This window comes from Paramormyrops kingsleyae, chromosome 6, assembly GCF_048594095.1.
Source record: "Paramormyrops kingsleyae isolate MSU_618 chromosome 6, PKINGS_0.4, whole genome shotgun sequence".
NCBI classification, from domain to species: Eukaryota; Metazoa; Chordata; class Actinopteri; order Osteoglossiformes; family Mormyridae; genus Paramormyrops; species Paramormyrops kingsleyae.
The window spans coordinates 36448575-36474154 of NC_132802.1; the positions used below are offsets into that span (position 1 = coordinate 36448575).

Below are 25580 nucleotides of genomic sequence, written 5' to 3' on the forward strand. Positions count from 1 at the left end.
AGCTCAACCATCGGTTCTGGAATGACTATGCAACCAATACTATGATGAATGTGTCGTACACATAAGTGTGCATTGAAAATCACACTAAACACATAATGCACCAATCCCAGTGATGGCATCTCATGGCTGGTCACAGAACATGGGATTCGGGCAAAGGCTGAACCATCTGAACACAGGTACCTGTCCACAGATCAGATCCAGCAGGTCAGCAAGGAGACTAAAAGGCAGCTGTTCCCAGCAACACTGCTGCATTATTACAACACGAACTGCACACAAATCCAAACCCCTCCTCCCTAACCAGCCTGCCCTACATGCTTCACTGCTCGGCGCTGTAATATTTCAATGTTATTTCTATGACTCTGATGTCCCAAGTTTTGCAACCCGTGCTTGCAATAGGCAACCTAATACTTTAAAGACAAATTGGCTGTTGGCTCATAGCTGACCGATGAATGCCAGGACAGATTTATAATGAAATTTCTCAAGAGACTCAAATTTATTGTTTGCATTTGCAGTGACTGAACCCCCTAGGGGGACAATCAGCTAAACTGCATTTACAATATACAAATATTTTCTGTACCCACCTCCCCTCTCCAGCTGTGAGCTAGGCAGGAGGGATGAATGCCACAAACACATATAATGAAATATTCTGTGAGCAGTTTGAATATATATAAAAAACTTTTTGACAGGCCTCTTGCTTTTGGATTTCTATTTTATTGGTAGACTGCCATCTGAAAGTTCATTCTATAATCGTGAATAATATATTCGGACAAAAAGAAATTGCACACATCATTATTATTTTACCTAAAAATCCATCAAGATATTCTCTTTGTATTATCAAGTGTTCAACCAAGGTCTACGCTCTCACTCTTATTAAGTGATCAAATCAAATAAAATGTGATTTTAATTTAATCTTTAATTGTGAGACATGTCTTGGAAAGTTTACTCATTTTCACAGATGATCACAAATTCACAGTAACCATTCGGCAACAAAATCTATTTCAAACAAGACTTTTGCGTATTTTTTTTCTTTTTTAACTTAAACGTTGCCTCAAAGATTGGCAAGAACAAAAATAGGACTATTAATTATGAAATAGAAATGACACGCCTCATATATACACCAACAAAAATAAAGATGTAAGGTTCATAAAATCATAAATCAAAAAAGTAAACATTTATTTAACAGGACCATAGTAAAAAAAAAAAAAACATTAAAACTGTTGCGGCTTTAACTTACAAACACAAAAGATAGGGTTAGCAGCATAAAGAAGTACGAATTATTAATCAATCTACTGAAAGTGTATGCATTAGAAATCCTTTACTTACTAATCCGAAGGGTGCGCTTCTCTGTGACACTGCTAGACAAAATTCTGGTTTTGAAGTATGCGTGCAAAGGGGAAAGGCGAACACTGATGGACAGATAACTTTCCGTCAACGCAACACAAAGCGAAAAAGTATGAGCAACAATAACAATGTGGCTGTTAAAGTCAATATATGTCTATGGAAATATAAGACTGTAAGAACAAGGGCAGAAATATATGCAGCGGTACCAGAGAGTTCGCTGTCAAACATCACGGTTCGGAGCCTAAGCGAACTGTTACTCCGCTATTCCTGCTCACCAGTTTTTCGACTGGTGTACATTACCGTAACACTAAATGTACTTCGTATAATAATTTCGGCAAGTATTTTAAAGTAAAAAAGGAGCTACAATGCATGCATTTCTGTTAATTAGAAAAAATTGAATAAATACTGCGGCATACCTTGCTGTTTTGCCGTCCGGATGTTGCAGGCGAAGGACTTGTGAGCCGTGGCAGGTAAAGCTGCGGCTTAATGACGGTACAGTCCTCAAACTGGAACTAAGGGCTGCGTGAACTCGCCTGTTCTCGGTACCAAGAATAAAGCTCACTGCCAGCTCAGCCTGAACTTGTCCAATCACAACTTTATTATCGGAAAAATATATACTGATCAGAAATGGGCTACCGTTTAAAAACTTTAGAAAAATACTTTTCTAAGTAGTTTTTCTTGTTTTATGTACCACCCACTAACAGAAACCTTCTTAAAACCCAAACGAGGTAAAAACGAATCCGTATTTATGGCAAAGTTTCTACATCGCGCAAATGTCCGCAGTGAGGTGCTGGCAGGTGCGGAGCGCCGTACGCCTGAGACCGCCACACTCCCCCAGCCGTATTACCCTCCACACCTTCCCCCCCGCCCCCCAGCCCTATTACCTCTTCTATTCTCCCCCAGTCTGTTAAGCAAGCCAGCCTAAACGCGGTTAACTCGCTCGACGCCGACAGCCAGGAATGCCCGCCGCTCCTCTCAAACTGCCCATCAACAGCCGCAGAACGCCAGTAAATGTAATGTTTGGAATATGCTGGATTTCACTCATTTTATGCCGCAGCAATAAATATTTCAGCAAGTAAACTCGCTAAAGGGATGATTGATTCGATTTTTTTTTAACAAAGTTAAAATCGTTTCTGTCAGTACTTTTTTTTATTTTTACTTTAAGTGACGTTTTAATTTTTTATTATACAAGTAAAGAAAATGGACCCATACACAGCCGACATGTATCCCCACGGTACAATTCACGTACCTCTAAATCAGTTTGCTTCAAAGGCTTCTGTTTCATTTGGGGGGTATCTCAGGATATAATTAGTTTTTACAGTAGCTTAGGCATGATTTGTTATTTGGTAACAGGGACTGATTCTGAGGCCAAAAGCTTGCTGTGCTTCCCAAATTAGTGTAACTGTGCGGGTGGAAGGGAAATGTACCCACAGGGACAAGACACTCAGCCAAATAGCCATGTCGCTTTCATTTGCTGGTGAACATGTTGACTTTTTATTCACAGATAAACAAAATGAGGAATGAGCGTTAAGACCAAATAGAGATCCCAATGCCCAATTTTTACTGGCCTCATCGTGTACATTCCAGACCACCAACTTGTCTTTATGCCAATTGTATTTTTTCCAGTCTTCAACACAAAAATAAACAAATAAATTTTGTAGACTGAACATTAATAGAAACAGGAAAAGGTGAGATAACTGTGAAGTAGCAAAAGACCAATAAAAAAGAGTAAACAATTGAAGTGCTCCTGTGGCAAGATAATGTGCCATCAGTGTGAGACTGTATGGGATGAGCCAGCGCAGGGACGGGTTTTTGCTTGGTTGAAAGGAAGTAGAAAGCGGTGCTGAAGAGAGAGAGGCATGCTTCACTTCAGACTGAACATACAATGGCGCACTGTTTACTGGGAGGTAGAACACAAAAGAAGCATGATTAGCTTGTTTTTGTTGAGTGCTGGGCACTGATTATTGGGGGGTGACCCTTGGATATAGGGGGAAGTTGCTGTCACTGTGTTCAGCAGCCCTGCGACAGAATAGGGAAAAAATGCCCTTGAATTCTTGGGATTCCTGGCAGCCGGGAGTCCTGGCTCACAACAAGAGGGCCGGAGCAACCGGGTGGAGTGGGCTGGAGTGAGCCCCCACGTCAGGACTGACTCGACCTGCCTGCGTGCTCCCCAAACATCCCCGCTCTCTGAGCCGGCTTTTGTGGGAAGGTCACCACACAAAGGAAGAGCCACGGATGCTTTCAAGCTGAGCGCCCAGCCAGGCCGCTGGTGCCGCGGGAGCCGCGCAACCTTTCAGCAGGCGCATCCCACGGCGCATGCTAACCGAAACCGTGCTGCATCCTTAATCTGCGAGTAACGGGGATTTTTATCTGTGGGGTGGAATCTGCTGGAGAGGGGTGCGGTTCTCACAGAGGGGTCTGTGACGGGGTCACTAAGATTAGCCCTAGATGTTTTATTTAGCGAGCAGCAGCATACATTGACGCTGTTGTTTACTGGAGAAGGGGCCCTTCTTCAGTGCCATGAAGAAAGGCACGTTTCTGGGCAACACTGGACTGAAAGGATGTCTCTGACAATGCAGGTCCTCTGGGGGTGCAGACTCCCCTGTAACACACAGTACTGTGGGAGATCTCCAGAATCCCACTAGAGGAAATGATTCATGCGTTGCATATACCAGGAGGCTGTCAGCTTTCTCATGCACACAGTCCCTCGATGACCCCCTCTAGAGTCCCTGTCCCCCCCCCCACCACCACACCCTGGCCCTGCTGTGTTTTATAACATCCATGTGCGTCATCAAAGGTACCTTCCACTTGCATACTGTAAAGCCCTTGAGTAGCAGTCATTGTGTTCAACACACTCATTTATCAAGCTATGAGAACTTCGTAGATCCTTCCTTTCTACATTGTCTATAAATAGCTGCCACTTATCTAAAGCTTCACTACCGTTTTTCTGTAATAAAGTTATTGTAGCTATTGTATTAATAACTTCATCTCTTTATTCGGATTGCTGTGCGCCATGCAGGCAGATCTCAGGAGGAAAAGGCAAAGGATTTACTTTCTGCCCACTCACATTTGGCAGCTCGAGGGACTGACCCTGTGCAGAACATATGGGCTTATTTCAAGGAAAAAAACAAAAACCAGGATATGAAACACATCCCTCCAAAACCAGAAATCATCAGGAATTTTTGCAGAAAAATAAGCTCTAACAAAAGCTCACAAGGTTGAACTGCTTATAGTTTGCTCCACTGTTTCTCATAACATCTGGCATTTCTCTGTCATACATGCCCTCATCCTCCCTACTGGCTATTATGACAATAGTAAGTGACAGAGCAGAAACCAATCAGTGGACTATTAAAAAAAAAACAGCTTAAAACAGAACAGAGAGCATATTTCACATGATACACACATATGCGCCGCACTTACAGTTAACATAAGAGAGTTGAGTCTTCGATATGAAACAAAAGCCCCCTTTGGACCTTTTAACACATCACAGCTTTTCTGCCTCTTGGGGAAATCCACTGAAAGGGGGGGCCCTCTCTATTCCCTTTAAGAGAAAGTACTAAAAGAACATCCCCAGGACATGACTTGAAAAATATCCTTATTTTATGATACTGCACAGAAGCCTCGGGGCAAACACCCCAGTGTATCCTTATAATTCACTAAAGTTGATTTAATATGCTTAGGGCTATGACCAATCAAAAGCCCCTCCAATCCAATCTCTGAAAGATAACAAAATAAAAACATGAAGACCAGAGCTTAAACTCTCACGATTATAAAGCTGCAGGCCCCCCGTTTGCCCCCACAGAATGACTTACAGCACCCCCTGCCAGATTCATCTTTCCACACTTCAGTACCGAGCATCTTTTCCGCCTGTCTCCATTACAAAGATACTGCACTACATAGTGAATCGGACTATCAGGGCAAACAGCACTAAAACATGTATGTAGTGTAGGTGGTGTGACCGGATACCTACTTGGACCGATCGTGACTCAGGGACGGAGGCTTAGGGCCGTGCCAGGCTGGATTTCCTTTCCAAGGAAATGAGCAGTTTCCGCATATCGGAAGGAAAAAGAAAACAAGTGCCGGCAGCAGAGGAGGATCCACCTTTGCGTGTGGACACCGCCCCCCCCCCCCCCCCAAACCTGTGACTTCACACCCTCCGCACTACCGGGGGCTGCTGTGGGTCAGAGCAGCCTGGGCTCCTCGCTGAGGGCATGGAGGCGTGAGCAGGAAGAGCAGAGCGCTGGCAGCTGCAGCTTCCAATAAAACCCCGGGCTGGAAGCTGCCCTCATGCAGAATAACTTATTCAAATAAAGAGTCTTATTCCTAAGCTCAGCTTTTCTATATGCTGACCTCAAACAGAAAAGGCGCAAAACATTTATCCCAAAACAATTTAAATTTGATCAGTTCTGACATCCGATTTCTTCCCGCAATTGTGTGAACTGGTGTCCTTCAAGTGCTCATGCTGTGTGATCCTGCGATGGGCTGGCATCCCGTCCAGCGTGTCCCCTGCCTCGTGCCCTGCGATGGGCTGGCATCCCGTCCAGGGTGTCCCCTGCCTCGTGCACTGCGATGGGCTGGCATCCCGTCCAGCGTGTCCCCTGCCTCGTGCCCTGCGATGGGCTGGCATCCCGTCCAGCGTGTCCCCTGCCTCGTGCCCTGCGATGGGCTGGCATCCCGTCCAGCGTGTCCCCTGCCTCGTGCCCTGCGATGGGCTGGCATCCCGTCCAGGGTGTCCCCTGCCTCGTGCCCTGCGATGGGCTGGCATCCCGTCCAGCGTGTCCCCTGCCTCGTGCCCTGCGATGGGCTGGCATCCCGTCCAGCGTGTCCCCTGCCTCGTGCCCTGCGATGGGCTGGCATCCCGTCCAGGGTGTCCCCTGCCTCGTGCCCTGCGATGGGCTGGCATCCCGTCCAGGGTGTCCCCTGCCTCGTGCCCTGCGATGGGCTGGCATCCCGTCCAGCGTGTCCCCTGCCTCGTGCCCTGCGATGGGCTGGCGTCCCGTCCAGCGTGTCCCCTGCCTCGTGCCCTGCGATGGGCTGGCGTCCCGTCCAGGGTGTCCCCTGCCTCGTGCCCTGCGATGGGCTGGCGTCCCGTCCAGGGTGTCCCCTGCCTCGTGCCCTGCGATGGGCTGCCCCCCCCCTGCCTTCTGCCCTGTGTTTCCTGGGATAGCCTCCAGGCTCTCTGTCACTTTGTACTACATAACTGGTTATAGCAAATGGCTGGATGGATGACGATTCTTAAATTATGTTAAGAAAACAATTTAAATGGTTTTTGAAGACAGTGCTGTCAGAGTGCGGCGATCATTCAGCGGAAACTCCCAGTGTTCACAGATCACAGTATTCACACAATGCAGACTCAGGCATCGGCTGCTCTGACTGAGGAAAAGGACAGATTAAATAAGACAAAGTAAAAAATGGTATTGCTTTGCTTCTGCCTAATCTGCTTTAGCAGCTTGATCAAATAAAGCTTTGTTGGGTTAAGGTAGGAGATTTGGCTGGAGAGTGCATGTGCAGGAATGACCTCTTTAGAAAGGACTGGAAGACCCTCTGTGGCCCTAACCCTTACATTATGCAGGTGAGTGGCACAACTTCAACAATAGCTGGTGTACAGCTGACTCTTATGCATGATGTGCCAAACTGCAGGGCTATTCAGAAATGTATTAGAAAGAGTTTCTCTGACTGAATTCATATATTCTTTTACAGGAACAAAATAATGTTGCAGTTGGAGTTATTCTACCCAAGGACACACTGACAGAGAGAAAAAAAGTGAATCCAGGGAATTTTCCACCCCACAAGGTTATAATTAGACAATGCATCTCTGCAATCTTAGCTGTCAGAAGAAATAATTTCAGTGGCTCATATGGGACTGAAAAAATCAGAGGTTTAATTTGTTCTTTAGGGAACTTGGGCATACCAACTCAATCTTGGCTTTGGGAAATGTTCCTACTTTTAAAACACCCAAAATTTGTACATTTCCTTGAACTGACTGGATTGTCCGGACATTCCTTAAACTGCTAATAATGATAAATGGACCTACTCTGGCTAACTAATTTTAGAGAATTCCTGAGTAGGGGAATTGACAAAAGAATAAGCCAGAATACAGCACTGTGGTACAGTATACAAACAGCAGAGAGTAACCCTCTTCCATACTAACTTTTTCAATTCACATTATTCAAAATGTGAGATGTATGAAAACTGACTTTATTTTTTTGTTTGCTTATTTCAGAATAAATAATACATCACCGGTATAGATTTATATCTAGTTGAATCTTGGGGCAGATTATGTGAATGCTAACACAATCTGTGGTGACAGCCAGCTCACCAAGGTGATCTTACACCCTGCAGCGTTTTCTGGCAGCTCACCACCAAAAGCATGCAGCTGGAAAAATACAGATGGCGTTGTGGATGTTGTAAAACTGCGTAATCTCTCCGTAGGTGGAGCTCTGGAAAAACCAAAGCAGTAACAATGATTATATTTAATTGACAGTGACACTTACTATATGTGTACTACTTCAGAATTTAAATAACATTTCATTTGTTTACATTGTTCTTTTTTTCATTCTGCACGCATGAAAAAGCTGCTTTTGCATTCTAAGTGTTCTCCAATCAGGGATGTTTGAGCCCTTAAGCCAGGCATGTGTGTCTACAGAAGGCATCCTGTGTCAGAGAAAGACTCTAGCACCTGGTAAGATTTCAGCCACTGTGTAATCTTTAAAACAGCAGGCAAAGACAGTCAGACAAAGTTACCTGAGCTCTCATATATGCAATATGTAGCATCTATTGCACAACACTCTCACTGGCAACTGCTTACAGGTATCAATTATTTTCTGCTTTGTGTAGTTAAAACTAATTACCACTAATCTACTGCAGAAACCTACTGACATGTTTAAAGCACCAGGGGAGATTCAGTGCTTTGCACAGAGCAGGCAGGTGCTGAGTAGGATGTCCTCTGGCTAATAGGTGAACTGTGACTATTAGCTGTAGCCAAACTAAAGACTTCATAGCCAATTCAAAGGAATCAGTCACAAAAGGTCAGATTTACAAAAATGTTGAATACGACCATGTCTCACAACTAGAAAAAAATGGCATGTAGCACAGCCCATATGCTACTCCCTGCATTTCTATTCTTCAAACTCAGTTTTCAATGACTCCATGTAAACTCTGCGCTGCGACCTTTCTTATTCACGTTGTATTCCGACGTGATTCACCTTTATTCTCCTGCTGCAAACGAACAGCGACACTGAAAACCAAAAGGGTGCGACGCCGTTAACGAGCCAGTAACGGGCCCAGTGACTTAATTTCCTCTGGCAGCATCCAGAGGGAGGACACAGGAGCCCCTATGTAATTTTCACTATGGGAACCACCCATCTGCAGCCAGTTGCTCTATCACACAGTGGGAAATAAGAAGTGCTCTCTGTTCTCAGCGGATATGCGCCCCTCAGACTCCTCCTCTCTATCTGCGCACCCCGTTAGCACTGCTGTGTTTGTGCCACTGCTTTTCAGAGAGACCCCGGGTGTTAAATACGCTTGATCAGTGTCAAGGCGACGCCGACAGTTCCCTTATGCACATGAGTGTGAACAAGTGTCCCTACACTATATGGACAGAAGTATTGGGACACCTGACCATTACACCTACAGGAACTTTTTTGACATCCCATTCTAAATCCATAGGCATCAAAATGGATTGGGTCCTCCGCCCCTCTTGCAGCTAACAGTTGTCACTCTTCTAGGAAGGCCGTCCACAAGTTCCACTGCTCCAGAGTCCAGTGGCAGCGTGCTTTACAGCACTCCATCTGACGCTTGACATCGCGCTTGGTGATGTGAGGCTTGCATGCAGCTGCTCGGCCATGGAAGCCCATTCCATGAAGCTCCCAGCGTATAGTTGTTGTGCTGAAGTTAATGCCAGAGAAAGTTTTGAACTCCACAGTTATTGAGTCAACAGAGTGTTGACAACTTTTACGCACTCTGCTCCTCAGCACTTGAAGACCCCGTTCTGTTACTTTACATGGTCTGTTTCTGTTGTTCCTAAATTCTTCCACTTTGCAATAATACCACTTACAGCTGACTGTGTAATATCTAGCATGGAAGAAATTTCACAGACTGACTTGACATGATTGTAGAGCTCGCATCCTATAATATTACCACGTTTGAATTTACTGAACTCTTCAACATGACCTATTTATTCACAAATGCTTGTAAACTTGACTGCAGGGCTAGCTGCTTGATTTTATATATTTATGGCAATGGCTCTGAATGAAACACCTGAATTCAATGATTAAGAGACATGTCCCAATACTTTTGTCCATATAGTGTTAGACTATACAAAGAAATAGGAGGTTGGTGCCATGCTTTCAGGTATCTTGTGGAAAGGTACTGCAGTTTCATTTCATAAATGCTGGAGCAATTTTTCATCTAGGAAGGAGAAACACTGACACTAAACAGGTAAAACTCCCCACTGCCTCTATGGACAGCCGGGGGGGGCGATATGACATATCCTTGGTCTATAATGGGAGCCACCGTCTATAATCCTATTCTCCATCACTCCCATGGTTGCGTTACCTGCCATTGTATTCTAACGGCCACAGGAATCTCAGATCTATAGGGTTCTCCTCATACCACCATGTCACCACGTCCCAGATGGCTTGCTACATTTTACTGGATTGCTCCAGGGCCTTCAAATGAAAGCGGCAAAGTTATTTGACTGATTCTCCCAACTAGTTATTTTTTCCTTAGAAGTCTGTCATTAAAAAAAAAAAAACACAAGGGTGAGGTTCAAACAGCTAATCAACTGTGTCCCCCTAAGCTATTGTACTCAGATATCAGGACATCAAAGTTCTGAAAAAAACCCACTAAAACAACAGGCTGTATCGAACTGTCACCCCATGCAAAGAAAGCCTGAAATCAAAACCAGCTTGAGATCTGCCTTCTTTGAGTTTTTCTTTTGTACTTTTCTCTAATGTTGCTGGCAGATTCACCTAGCAGTCCTCCAAGGCAGAAACATTTTTATAAACATTGAAATGACACTCACATTTACAATCTGTATCAAAGACTTACTTTTCCCCATGTTTAAATATTTTTGTGTGGTCCTCATTTCGCTATGGTAGCATGGATCGCGGTGCCGTACGTGGATTGCCATTTTCCTATCTGCTGAACGATTCATGTAAATAAACGTGTAAACATACAAATCAATTCCTTCAACTGAAAGACCAACATTGCTCTGTTTTTGGATGGCAGGGCACTTTGGGATCAGGGCTGTTATACACAGCATTCAGGCTGCGAATGCCATCTGTTCCATATTTACATACACAAATTTAAGAAAGAGCAAGTTGGAGTGTCTGCATCTAACAGAAAATGTTCTAATGCTCCGTTACAGCACTGAAACATGTCAGTCACTCACAACACTGTCATTTATAGAACATACGCCTTCATTTAAGAGTGAAAAGATCTACAGTGACAAACCCCTCTGTCAAATGTTGTGTGCAGGAGCATATAATTTGCGTTTTCAATCAAAAAAATACTATGCAGTAGAAACATGTGAATCCCAGAAAATACTAATCAAAACAAAGTGACACGTTTATATGCAGCAAAGGAAGATGAGGCTTGTTTGAGTCTAAGCAGAATCAGCAATATCCCACAACCATGTGGCTGAAGTAAACCCTCCCCAACCTACCTACCTTTAATTAGAAAACCAATACATACCTTAATCTGGAATTATTATGATTAATCTTTAATATAAATAAAAAGGCACAACATTCCTATAGTCTAACCCATTATTCTGCCATGAGACTTGTATACCATGAAAGTCAATGTATGATTGTCCCTTATTTAGTATTAAATCATATAATTTAACTTAACCTATATTAGGTACTTCACTTTCCTAAATATCATGCATATCCCACCTTATAAGAACTATACAAACGAGAGGAGGCCATTCGGCCCATCGAGCTCGCTTGGGGAGAACTTAACTAATAGCTCAGAGTTGTTAAAATCTTATCTAGCTCTGATTTAAAGGAACCCAAGGATTCAGCTTGCACTACGTTATCAGGAAGACTATTCCATACTCTGACTACACGCTGTGTAAAGAAGTGCTTCCTTAAATCCAGTTTGAAATGTTCTCCCGCTAATTTCCTCCTATGGCCATGAGTTCTTGTATTTGAACTAATGCTAAAGTAACTATTCGGTTGAACAGCATCCAAACCTGTTAGAATCTTATAGACCTGGATCATGTCCCCCCTCAGTCTCCTTTGCTTGAGGCTGAACAGATTTAGCTCAAATAACCTTTCCTCGTATGACATTCCTCTAAGACCAGGAATCATTCTTGTGGCCCTACGCTGCACCTTTTCTAAGGCCGCTATGTCCTTTTTAAGATATGGTGACCAAACCTGTACACAATATTCTAGGTGAGGTCTCACCAAGGAATTGTATAATCTTAGCATTACCTCCCTTGACTTAAACTCCACACACCTGGAGATATACCCCAACATCCTATTGGCCTTTTTTATTGCTTCCCCGCACTGGCGAGAATGAGACATGGAAGCATCAACATACACACCAAGGTCTTTCTCATAATCAGCTACCTTTATTTCAGTAAGTCTCATAAAATACCTGTACTTTATATTTCTGCTCCCTACATGGAGTACCTTACATTTGTCTATGTTAAATTTCATCTGCCAGGTGTCAGCCCAGTCACTAATTAAATTTAGATCCCGCTGTAGCTGCTGAGCCGCTAGTTCAGTATCTGCTACACCACCCACCTTGGTGTCATCTGCAAATTTCACCAGTTTACTGTATATATTGGTGTCTATATCTATATGTAAATTAGGAACAAAAGGGGTCCTAAAATTGAACCCTGCGGTACCCCACTATGAACGCAGGCCCACTGTGACATTGAGCCTCTTATAACTACTCGCTGCTTCCTATCCGTTAACCAGTTATCAATCCAGGTCGCTACAGTTCCTAAAATACCTGTCGCTTTGAGTTTAAGTGAGAGCCTCTTGTGGGGAACAACATCAAAAGCCTTCTGGAAATCTAAGTAGATGACATCATAGGCCTTCTTATCATCAACTTCCTGAGTAGCTTCCTCAAAAAACTCCAACAGATTTGTTAAACAGGATCTACCTCTCCTAAATCCATGCTGGCTATCCCTCAAAATGTTATTTGAGTCCAGGTAATCTACCATTTTCTCTTTGATTATCGCCTCCATAACTTTACCAGTTATACAAGTTAGACTGATTGGCCTATAGTTTGACAAATTACTTCTATCCCCTTTTTTGAAAATGGGCGTTATGTTGGCATGCTTCCAATCAGAAGGTACCACACCTTCAGATAAGGATTTTTGAAACAGTAATGTTAAGGGTCGGCAAATAATATCCCTCATCTCTTTTAACACTATAGGTAAGATGCCATCAGGGCCCTGTGATTTATTTATTTTGAGCTTAGCTAGGCTTTGCAAAACATCAGCTTCAGTTATATATATATTAGTTATAGACGATGTTGGATTAGTAATAAGAACTGGTAAGTTACTAGTGTCCTCAAGAGTGAATACCCGTGCAAAACTATCATTGAACTCATTTACTATGTCAATGTCGTTTTCAATTATAAGACCCTTACTATCCTGCAGATTAGTAATTTCAGCTTTTAGAGCTCTTTTAGAGTTAAAATACTGGAAGAAACTTTTAACGTCATCCTTAGCTTCCAATGCGATCTTCCTTTCGACATTCCTTTTAGCTCGTCTAATGTCATTTTTTAATTCAGCCTGTAGATTTAGATACTCTTGCTTTATTATGTCATCATCAGTTATTTTCCATTTCTGGAACAAAGCCCTTTTCCTCCTTACTTTATACTTTATTTCCCTATTAAACCACCTAGGTTGCAATTTCCTAGATTTATTCTTGCTGGAAACAGGTATGAAGTCCTCTTGCACTTGCAATAATGTGCTTTTAAAAAATTCCCATGCCTCCTCAACAGTTTTGTTATTTAACTCCATCCAGTTCACAGTTTCTAGTTTTAATCTCATACAATTGAAGTTAGCCTTCCTAACATTATATATTTTTGATTTGGACTTTGCTCTTCGGGCACTAAACTTAACCTCAAATTTAACCATGTTATGATCGCTACTGTCAAGTGGTTCTAAAATGTCTAATATACCAATCCTGTCCTGGTTATTAGACAAAACAAGATCAAGAATGGCATCTCCCCTGGTAGGGGTGTTAACAAACTGAGTAAAAAACAATCCTGTACTAATTCCACCATCTCAAGTTCATTTTCAGAAGAGCCAGCAACAATGTCCCACTGCATTCCCGGTAGATTAAAATCACCCATAACTACCACATCATTTTTATTGCTCATAATCCTAATATCACTGTATAACAATCTGCTTTCCTCAGCAGCTACATTGGGTGCTCTGTAACAAACACCGACAATTAGGCTATTTGAGTTTGTAGCATCTAATTTTACCCATATAGCTTCCGTACTTTTACTTATATCAGTAAGCTCCCTTGCCTGCAAGTTTTCCTTTACATATACTGCAACACCACCTCCCTTCTTACCAATACGGTCTTTACGGAACAATGTGTAACCATCCATGTTATATTCTTGTCCATCCTTATCACTCAACCACGTTTCAGTTATTGCTATAATATCATAAGAGTCCGATGAGATAAGAGCCTCTAAATCATGAATTTTATTCCTAATACTCCTAGCGTTTAAATACAGACAACAAAGGGTAGGACTATTACAGTGCCTACTTATAATATGATTTTTTGGGGCTTTCCGTTTCCCCCCAGTTACATACTTAACTAACCTCCCTGCCCCCCCAGTCCCTAGTTTAAACCTTTTTATTCTGTCAGTGAAAAACCTGAAAGAATCAATTTCCACCCACCATCCATCCATAGAATGAAGTTAATGGTAATAATTCAGGCTAACAAAGCAAAATATCTGAAGTCAAAAAAATGCTTTCCAGTTATGTGGTCTTCACCAGTTGGATTTGCTGCAACATACAATGCAACCCAGCTCAGAAGTAGCAGTGCAAAAAGCTTCAGGTGGGAAAATATAAAAGTAGGGTACAGTCCTGTTTTTGTTATAATTGCTGTTTGACAGAAGTAATAACAGGACACAATAGTTGAATCTGGTACAGAAATTTCATTTGGAGACTCTGTGGTCCTTTACATGTTATCCGCCAAATGCAAGCCTAGCTTAAAGGGACGGGCTGTTAAGTGCTTGTGTAGATTGTGTTTTGACCCCATAATCCCCTTTAAGAGCTCTGGGATGCAAGACAGAGGTCACCCACTCTGAACCTGGATTCACAGCAGGTACCAAAAAAGCAAATAAAATCCGGAAAGCAATTCCGCCAAAATTAAAAAAAATAAAAAACTGTTTAACAAAACTGCAAAAACAAATACATTCACAAGCAAATACACCCACTCTGAATATGGTATTTAGAGCGATAATATGAAAAACTGCTCCAGAACCTTAATCAGACAATAACTCATGCCTTCATTTTCCAAGTCAATAATTAAATATAATAAGCAGGCCACGCTGGGAGCAAACAAAACATGTTCCTCACAACTGCATGCCTTGAGACTGGAGTATCTGACGACAGGACTTTGGTGAAAGATGATTTAAAACATCATAAAAAAAATAAATAAATAAAAATAAGGAGCCAGTTGTTAGAAGTGTCTCCTTGCTGTACCCTTGTCTGGGCCTGTCAAAATGCAGACATATCCCTGAGGCTCTTTTCCCAACAGCCTTCTGCACTTTTCGCTGCTGCAAAATTTTGGAACCTATGTCACGTACCTAGCCTTGGTGTGAAATATATTCAAAAATGTTAACATACTACTACTACTACTACTACTAACTTACAAAAACCACACAGGCAGTGAAAATTAAAACGATACAGCAGATACATTATAGGCCTAGCTCCAGAAATCTGTATGCATTTCTGAAGTTAATATTTCCTTTTTGCAGACTGGCATTTAACATGCGGCAATCAGCAGTCAAACACAGTTAAACATTGTGCATATGCATTTAGGTAAAACTGCAAACATAAGTGATATAATTGACCTTCCCCAAGGGTACATTTACCTTGGAGAGCATAGCACAGTGCCAAACTACTAAAGGTGAATGTGCATTTTTGATCACTATATTTCAGTTGAAAGGCAATGCATTTAGGTCAGAACATGCCAATGCCAAAGTACTGCACAGATGAGGCTGCCAATCATACTACATCATAAGACAATTTACATGCTTCCAAAATAAAAAAGTGGATGAATGTTGCTGTGCCTCTTCTGGAGATTAATTTTTGGCTCTATATTAGCAGGGCTACCAACTTTGGTCAACTAGATAGAGTGAGATTTTCAATTCGAGACAAGACTGCATGTACATGCACTTGCATTTACATGTATGTACCAGTTTATGACTTTGTGCATAGTCTACATGGTTTGCAAACTACCCCAATATTTTTGAAGAATCTAATTTTAATTTTTATGGAGTAACACAGTTCGAAGAAAGCAATTGGGAAAGTACATATTAATTTAACAAGATAACTAGCTACATACCTGTATTGCAAAATTATTCATACAGTATGACATTTGTTACCAGCAGGCAAAGTATGTGCATGACAAACAAGACTGCACTTGAACTAGTTGCCTGTCCCTGGTCAAAAATCGTTACACTCCCGAGAGGCCTGTTTTCCATTTCAAACGGGGTGAACCTTGAAGACATTTCCAGAAACCGAGGTTGGCAGTTCTGCCTCCAGCTGTTACCTAGCCCCGGACATGCCTCCGAGGGGAAACAGCACGGTGAGTCCATCATTGCTTAGTGCTGCCACTGGTCTGCAGGCAATGCAGCTACTGTACGGCTGAGAAGAGCGCGGAACAGGCGCTGGCCAGGGTCCCCAATATCAGTTTTTTTAAAAAACAATTATTTCTTTTGGCAAATGTGTACATTAAGAAATAATTCAATTTGGTTGCATTTGCTACTACAAATTCAGGTGCACATTATTAAACTAGCAAGAGACAAGGCGACGTTTACCAAGGTGTCACGTGCACATTTTACACCTGACGCATTTCCTATTTATACATCTAGAAAGTTTGGCAGTTATGCCACACATCGTTGAAAGGAGGATAAAATAAAAACACTATAAATATTTTCCTCGGTTAAAATACCAGAGACCACACTATTACATATTATTAAAACTGGATTTACCGTATATGTTGTTCTGCCTATTTCTCAAAGATGGCAAAAGCCGACCAGCAAAAAATCATTTAGCACTTAGTGAGAATAATTAATAGTTTAAATGTGCATGCGAGTAAAATTTGCACCGAATGTAAATTTTTAATGAATGAGGAATAATCAGCTGTTCCCTGAATTAAACCACTCACACAACGTTTCATGCAATATGTATTTCGAGCAAACGAATACACATACGAAGCATATAAATTCAGCAAATCGCGTACCCGAATTGTTAATAGCTGTAGTTGTAGAAGCAGGAGCTGTTGAGGTGCCGATTCACACTTGCATCGTGTAACAAAGTATGTTGTTTGAGGCACTCCTCCAGAATGCGATCAAAGACAGTCACAATACACTTTAAATATATAGCAGTCCATTCGTTGTTATACTGGCGAATAGTGTACGTGTGCATAAATGACTTTTTTCCTGCAGGGTGTGTCGTGCAGTGCACTTTCCACACGTCAGCTGCTCACCTGGGACGTTTGGTGTCTGTGATCAACACCGCGAACGGGGCCTCGATCGCACTACAGCCGGGTCTGGTCTCTTTAGAACAGGTAATGCAGTCCAATTGAGGAGGTGGGAATGCCAAGAAATAAATCACTTTACCTTTGAAATTTCTTCTGTGACTGTTTGTGGGAAAATGCCCTGAGAGCGATTCACAGTGATCAATAAAACGCTTAGGGCTGGGGACTCACAATGGTTTAGTGGACATAAACCCGATGTGTGTCGGGATCCTGTGGGATGGGGGCACGTTACCCGCGGAGGCAGACAAAACAAGTGGCTGCGGGGGACTGATGAGAAACCAGACGACATAGCCGCACAAAAGCAGGAAAACCACTGAGCGTCGCCATAAAACCATTGTTCTAAATAACATTCTTTCAAAAGGGTACATCAGCTGGACTTCCATACTAAACGAAATCAGGACTCGAGTGCCTCCAAAAGTCGTTTTGTACGCGCACCCCCGCTCCAACGTTAGATTTAATACGCATGTCTGAGGGGACAAAAGTTGTACCTCACACTGGTTTCCTTCACAAGTACTTTGCCTTCCAATGTGTTAAAATACTAAAACTACCCCAGCATTATATTTCAACATATATACAATTTGTAGAAACAGCAAAAGAAAAAAAAACAATAATAAAATAATGGCAAATATAATTACAACATCTTTAAATAAATATCACACACGACTAAGCGCAGAAGTCGTACACGAAAAAGCCTCAACACACCATGCAATGTCATACGCCCCTCTTCTGGACGCACAACGCAACATCGGCCGAAAAGCTCAGTCATTTCAATCCTTTTCATTACATGGTGGAGTGAGCCTACGGAGTCCGAAATGCAAGATTTATTTTAAACTGTATTGCCTATTTCTTTTTTTAACAGATTGAGTACACCGAGACTGGCTGTAAACGGAATTAGAAAGTTCTACATGGCTAGTATTTCAGTATTAGACTAGAAAGACAATACACGGGTTGGTAGCAAATACTGTATTAAATTAATTTTATTGAGCCAACGGCATTGCAGATAAAACAGCAGATGATCCAAATATGTTTTTATTTAAAAAATCCAGGAACAATACGTTTTTTCATATTCGAAATTATAAAACTGTAAATCCTAAACAAATTCAGCACACAAAATAGAGCTTTTTATATTTTCCAATTCCAAATCATTTTCCTCAGAGCAATGTTTACAAAGCTTAAACCCTTTAAAGAATATTTACAAACCATTTGTTTGAAAAGCTTGAAAAGATTCAATCTGACTACCTATAGTGAGACTAGTAAAATAACGTGAGGAAATCTAACGTCAGACACCTTGCGTTTCATAATATTAATCATTACAGCATGATCTACAATGCTTCTGGGCCATGAGACCAGAATTTCCTATTTTCTAAGTTTTATTTCACATTTCCACTGCATTCTCTAATTACTTAACATTGTAGAAATGTTCTAAACCAGATGCAGAATTTCCGACAGAGCAATCAAAATAAACGACCAAAAAAAAAACCAACCAACCATGGGAAACAGAACCCAAATTACACATTATTACCTGTTGTGGATAAATTCTTCATGTGCCCTTCCTATAACAGCAGTCTGTAATGTGGCTTCCACACAAAGATGGACACCCAATGTCTTTATGAAATGCTCATGCTAGATCTCAACGGCACACTGAGCCAATGCAGGGCATATTTTTAAATAACAGTGGATATTTTCAGGTTGTTTAGACCTACACTCTAAATGTAGGTGGACATCAGTTAACAGAAAGTCCAGATTAGTGGCTGACATTCAGAACCACACCTCCAAGACACAGCAGATCAGGCAAGAAAGCAATTATTCCTAAGCACGTTAGTAACAGAAAAAATATTTTTGCCAGTAAAGTTCAGAGCACTCAATAGTCAAGAAAAACAGACAAATCAACTCACCTGAATTTGATTTGATCATTTGTTTGACAACCTAAGCCGCATACACAACTTGAGAGGTTTAAATAATGCTACCAGGTTACGTACGGATCTTTGCAAAACAAAAAAGGCTCTAAAATGTAAATTTACCAATAAGTATGTTACGTTATATAAATGCAGCGGATATTTACATCCCATTAAAAAAAATTCTCTGATCCATTTCAAGTTTGACAATCCTGAATCAAACTGTACAATGTACAGCGTGGAAAAAAATCAAAAATAATATAATCTACACTTGGAGTTTGGTTTTTATTCTCCACTTATTAAAAGACCATCATTTTATAAGCAAAAGTAAACATTAAACATCTAAATAAAGCTGAACTCCTGAGCAGATAGAATGACCAATGACTTACAAGGACTTAAGTAAATAATCAATAACTGAAAAAAAGATGTTCTGGGTGTATATACAAATCCCACATACATTAACCTATACTAACTTGCTTCAAGCAAATAAAATGTATGCTTTCTAGATTTCACAAACAGACAGATCTAGTAGGCCCTAATAAAAAGGGAGCATCTAAAGCGGCAGTTTGTGCGATAGACATTTTGAGAGTCCGTGGCGTATTTAAGAAAAACAGTTACAAACTTTGAAATGAAAACTTTACATTGACTTACTGTTGAGACACAGATCCAGGCAAAAGGCAGTACAATCTACATGCTGCGTTACTGTACAAAGACAAATCCGGTTCAGGGGAAAAATATATTTATAATCATTAATATGATATCCCTGAGAACATATTTTTACTCAGAACCAAGTGCAGTTGAAGTCTCTAGGTTTTATAATTAATACAAAATTACCCCTAGTAAGCAACAACATTCCATAGTTCAGAGAGATTGGTTTTTAACAAATGCTTGCATTTAGTGCTCTTCATATTTTAACTGTACAGTGATGAATGTCAAATATCAATTTTGAAGTGTCTCTATTTCAGTAGAATGTCTGAGTTAAATGAATATTGTAAGATCATGTTGATCCAGTTACAATATGCTTGTTTTTATGCAGATACTACACTACACTGAAATGGCATTAGTTTCCTTTTTAAAATTAATCACACAATTGCTGTGGTAGGACAAGAATACGGTGGCAACTCTGTCCTAATGTAAATTGGATATCATTGCCAAATTATTTTTGATTTGAACAATTGTGCATCAGTTTCTATTGTCATGGTGTGAAACTGATACAGAAAAAACACGATGCTTACTGACGTCGTCCTAACTACATGTAATCATACCAAAAATCTGAAAATAACCCTATGTGACAAAGTACTCTACACACAGTCCAATGTGTTGGTATTGTGTTGGTAACACGATTAGTTTCAAATCATAACCACGTAAACCATCCTTTTAACAGAGAGTGGATGCTGCATGATGTACTTTTGTCATGAATTAACACAGGGAGAATCCTTCAAGTGTGATCACAACCAAGCCATTCCTAAAGGTGTCCACTAGGGGGAGCTGCCTGACATTAGCCAGAGCACAGTCAAGACTTACTGTTCACATTAGTTTGTTATGGTCATGGAACACACATACAAAGAAAAGAAATGGAATCTTAAGCTGTTGTCAGTTGTTGTGCTCATGTCTGGTGTGACTAGGAGACAGAACATTTAGCCTCTTACATTTTAGAAACATCCATTTACAGCAGAAACATATTTCTAGGATGTTACAGCCAGATATAAAATTTCCCTGTATAAGACATTTGAATTTTGAGTACAAACAAAGCGCAAGCAAGAAAATATAGAAGTTAGGAAGAAGAAGAGGGCATCACATCTATTTTACCCTGATCCAGAAAGCAGTCCAAAATTACATGGATGAAGGTATTCTTGAGAAGCTTCATTCTATGCCGTCATCCTCCCTGCCCACCTCAATGTCCTCCTCTTCCTCTTTGGCTTCCTGGCTTTCAGATTCTTGTGATTCATCCAGATCTTCTACATCCAGGTCCTCATCATCCACCTTGTCTCTGTCAGAGGACTCCTCTTCACCCTGCTCCCCATCCTCACTGTCTCCGGAGCCTGAGAGAAACACATGGGACACGAAAGAAGTCTGTCTCACTGACCCCCCCCAGGGTATCAGGGAAATTCTCACTTTGTGTATCAATCTGTTCACTAGAGCTGTATTTAGGGTAGCAATTTGACATATAGCGATATTTCAAATGTTACTGCGATATGACACGATTCAGTAATACATGATCAATATTTTCAATACCGTGAAACATAAGCTGATTTTACTGGAATTTATTTGAATTCAAGAAGACAACGATAAATGTTTCAAAAACAAAAAAGTCTGCACAGGAAACATTCTGCCTAGTATTTGTACTTCAACAACAGAAAACTATTTCTGGATATGTATAGCTTACTAAACACAGGAACAGGTGTACTAAACTACATAAAATGCACTGTAATTATTGGTTTCTGTACTTAAATTCGGCAGTGTTTTGGCATATCATCATAGTGTAAAAAGATGAATCGATATTTGCTGAGTTGATTAAATCGTATCGTGGCCTTAACAATCGATATATCGATTACAATCCATGAACTGTTACACCCCTACTGTTCATACATTTTTCTCTCTTCCAACACACTTACTGTCAATCACCACTTCCTCCTCCTCCTCTGAGCTTTCACCTGACAAAGAGATAGTTCTATTTACCTAGATTCAAGATTATTGCAATCAAAGCATTTTGCCACCACTGGTCCTATTTTTAAAACAATTAATTTTTTCCACTCTATGTTTAGGGCCAATGCGGTATACGTTTTTAAAAAAAAAAAAAAAAAACTGGTGAGAACACATCCTCACCTGGTGAGCACACATCCTCACCTGTATCCTGTTCCTCTTCCTCCTCATCCTCATCTCTGTTGACTTCCGGCCCACCTTCCCCTTCTTCCTCATCAGAATCTGAGATCACCACACACTCATTTCCACTGTTGTTATCAGCTGTTTGATGGCCACTGCTGCACAGAGCAACATTATGTCAGGTAACTACGTGTAATCATACCAAAAATCTGAAAATAATCCTTTTCATTAAACCTCACAAAGGACATTGAAACGGTGTTTTATTGAACCAACTAAAAGTGAGCTGATACTGAAAACATCCAAAGGAACGTCAAACACACATTTTTAAAGCGACAGTGTGATTACCTGCCATTCTGCCTTGGCTCCCACAGTGGAGTTAAATAATACCGCAGAGGGTTTCTGTATAGGTCATCCTTCAGAATCTACATCACATGCAATGATAGAGGAGGAGACCAGTTGAAATGACAGACAATCAGCAAGACATTTGATGAGGTGAAGCAAAGGAGGCCATTACGGCACAGCGTCTCGGCTGATGGTGAGCGGGCGGGAGGGTTTTACCACTGCAATTTCATCCCTGGCTGGATTATTATGGTCACTGAACCAACAGAAGAAGCTTTGGTACAATCTCCCAGAACCCGGCTCCTTCATTATATGCTGCTGGGATGTCAGGTTCTGCCCCCGGTGCCAGAGGATTGGGTTAGAGAAGGAGAACACGCTCCCTGAGAAAGGATAAAGATGGAAAAAAATTAAAGCGGTTTGCCACCTAAGCTCTTAAAGAAGAGAGAGGCAACAACAGCAAAGCAGGACAGGGCTTGAGAACAGACTGCATAACCTAAAAACAAAGGCCAATATTCAACGAAGAAAGCACAATACATCCGTGGACTTCGGGAAAACATTAACGCCAGGTGCATATGACATTAAATTATAAACCTTACATTTTTTCTAAGCAAAATAAAACATCTAACACACATGGCATTTGGTTTTATTTTACTTACCCCTCATATCATGGTGAAACTCTTTGATAATAATGCTGTTCTGGAAGAAGTTATTTCTGCTAAATTGAAACGTAATCCGATAGCCAAATTTATTGCTCTTGAAAAAGTCCACCTAGAGAAAGATATTTATGAATTAGAAGTATCAAAAATACTACATATATATGTGTATATATACACACATGTATTTAAATGAATGATAAACTCAATCAATTAAGCATACATTAATTCCATATTGACATTATATATATATTTTTTCTTTTATTATTTATTTATTAAAGGAATTCAAAATGTTTTACAAATAAAATGTTTACCTCTAGATTGGTCATGTAGCTAAGAGCATCTTCATCATTCTCATCAATGTATGCAGAGAGCTGGGGGTGATTCAGAAACTGAGGTGCTTTTGGTCAAGAAAATGGTTAAAAGGAACGAAAGCAACATTCTGAAGCAAAAGATTTTCAAGTCTGTTTATAAACCTACTGTGTGGTGTTATTGAATAGGTATTTCTATGTTAAACATGACTGAAGATTAGGTTAAATCACTGTTTACAGTACAACAGGCTAGTTAATACATTAGGGATTGTGGGTGTAATTTTACACTGTATTTCATCTGTCATAATATTAGTGTTCCGGGGGGTCAGGTGAAGTCAAAATTATGCCAAATAAGTGGTGCCAGTGAATAGAATTAAGTGTGGATACTGCAGTGACCCAAAAGCCAGGGATCGTCTGGATGATGGTGCTGCGTTGGTCCAGGTGTGGCCTGCGCTGCTGACTAATTTTAAGCTCCAGGTGCTGATGCATACGAGCAGCCTTCTTCTCCAGCGCCTCCAGTCTTATCTGCACCTGTGCCAGCAGGGCCACTGACTGACGTGTCTCGGGAGCCATCTTCACATCCACAATGGAGCATTCAACATCATCACCATTGTCATCGTCAGAGTGAGATGAGCTGGGGGTGGAGGTGGTACCAGAAAGGAAATTGTCACCTTCATCTTCCTCCTCATCTCCCTGCAACGTTTCTACTCTGGACCCATCACAGCAATCCTTAATGCGATTTTCTGGGGATGAAGTAGAACTGTCAGCTGCGGCTCGAGTCTGTTGGCCCTTTCCTGGTGTGGGACTGTCGTCTTGTTTTACAGTCTTTTTAGCATGTTTCCTTTTGAATTCAACTTGTTTAGAGGAATGGACGGCATCTTTTACATCCTGGTCTTCGCCTCCTCTTGTTAAGCTAGCGAGTGCTTCAGCAGCTGCCATCGCTGCCCAGTCAGACTGTTCTGGCGGAAAAGATGGTTCGGGCCCTTTAAGATGGGTGCTCCCGCTTCCGGCTTCCGTCGTTGCGGTTTGGTCTCCTGACGTTTGCGCCTGCGCAGAACTGGTACTGCTACACTGCCCCAGCCCACTAGTGTTGCTGGTGCTAGGATGCGCGTCCCCGATATCCAAAGTGGCGGGCGTGGAAATGCAGCTTGCAATCGGCATATTTTGGTCCCCGGTTTCTGTTTCTTGTTTCTCCGTCTCACACAACCCCGCGTTATCTGTATTTTTTCTGTTTTTAAGAGACGGAGAATCAGATTCAATATCTCCGAATACTTCATCATCTATTCTAGCTGCTTTTTTCGGCGGGGATGTACCTCCCGGCTCTAGGGAGGAGCTTCGCTTCTTAGCCTCCGACTGTTTCGTTGAGTCCAAAGGCTCACTCATTGCACCGCTCTATTAATTTAATAACAAATAAAATAAAATGCAAACACTGTTGATAACCAACAGCCTTAATAGATGCAGTCATATATATTTATTTGACGTTTTTGTCTTAATACACCTCCTAGCGCAAATTTGAGAGGCCTACTTCGACTTATTAGCTAACGTTAGCCTGCTCGCAAGCAAGGCAATTAGTTCGTCCACATGGAAGGGAGCATCAGTTTTATTTTATCTTGTTGTAATAAAAGTAAATCAAATGTTAGTAAAAGAAAGTTTCTTACAAGTCTGTTTGGTTTCATCTCTGCTCCCTTATCTTTACATTCCCCTCAATTTCCCTCTGCGTCGTTTTCGCTTTAGCAGACAAAAATGGTTCACCCCATTGGCTGCCCTACACCGCGCCTAAAATTCTTCCGCCAATCACCGGAGACGTAAACTCCATTTTTGACTTGTTTACCTCATGTGACATTTGTCTGATTGGTCGGCGATGAAAGCAATTCTCATCAATCAGGCGCCAGATACTAAATGATGGAAAATAGCAACGATGTAATGACCCAATCGATGGCGACGAGAGAAATTTGACAGTCGAGTGAATGTTACGTCTATGCCTCTGTAATTTTACCAATATGCTCCCCATATCTGTAGATAATATTACAAGTATTACATTTTTTGAACACAAGCAAAGGTCTTTTCGGTCTTAGGGCTGCGTTACTGCCGACAGAATCAGATTTGTAATTTACGTTTATTGGGCACCATCTATTGAATTGTTCTTATTAGATTTTTTTTTAAATTATTGCAATAATTTGGCATATTCTCTTCCTTCCTGTTTTGTGGTTTTTAAGTATGTCTTAGGATGACGCTCTGTATTTCGAATAAGTGGACAGACAATAATACCCGGTACAGGATGGCAAACTAAGGAATAAAGAGAAGCTGAGAACTGGCACTTTATTTATGACAGGATAAACTAATGACGTATACATCTGCTCTTGGGTTTATGGTTAATGAACTAGTCTTGTAACTGTAATATTGTGGGTTATAAACACAGCTATGTTGTGTTCTTGAGCTAAATGATTAATGTGAACATATTCTGTAAAA

General features: G+C 41.2%; 2 protein-coding genes across 6 annotated transcripts in view; both read right to left on the reverse strand.

Moving 5' to 3' along the window:
- sema3gb (sema domain, immunoglobulin domain (Ig), short basic domain, secreted, (semaphorin) 3Gb) overlaps positions 1–18727 on the reverse strand; it is a 51896-nt gene extending 33169 nt beyond the window's left edge. For both annotated transcript variants that reach the window (XM_023819339.2, XM_023819338.2), the window contains exon 1: positions 18613–18727. The gene's annotated coding sequence lies outside the window, so the exon portion shown is untranslated. The remainder of the gene's footprint in view (positions 1–18612) is intronic.
- Positions 18050–24900, reverse strand: tspy (testis specific protein Y-linked). Of its 4 annotated transcripts, XM_023819343.2 has the most exons (10): positions 24770–24834; positions 24425–24503; positions 23499–24339; positions 23115–23192; positions 22804–22915; positions 22367–22527; positions 22154–22230; positions 21833–21966; positions 21601–21639; positions 18050–21027 (listed from the first exon to the last, which is right to left on the reverse strand). In XM_023819343.2, exons 3-10 carry the CDS (start codon positions 24270–24272, stop codon positions 20849–20851), a joined length of 1554 nt encoding a protein of 517 aa, XP_023675111.2. In that variant the 5' UTR covers positions 24273–24339; positions 24425–24503; positions 24770–24834; the 3' UTR covers positions 18050–20848. The 4 variants fall into 4 exon arrangements, with proteins under 4 accessions (XP_023675111.2, XP_023675109.2, XP_023675108.2 ...); XM_023819341.2 differs by having other exon boundaries at positions 21833–21963; positions 23499–24503; positions 24770–24900; XM_023819340.2 differs by having other exon boundaries at positions 23499–24503; positions 24770–24899.
- Positions 24901–25580: the final 680 nt, after the last annotated feature.

Excerpts from the sequence above, each read along its gene's own strand:
- tspy (XM_023819340.2), bottom strand. Across the intron at positions 22,916-23,114 it reads GCTACATGACCAATCTAGAG|GTGGACTTTTTCAAGAGCAA; the intron begins GTAAACATTTTA and ends ATCTTTCTCTAG. Across the intron at positions 21,028-21,600 it reads GGAGGAAGTGGTGATTGACA|GCTCCGGAGACAGTGAGGAT; the intron begins GTAAGTGTGTTG and ends TGTTTCTCTCAG.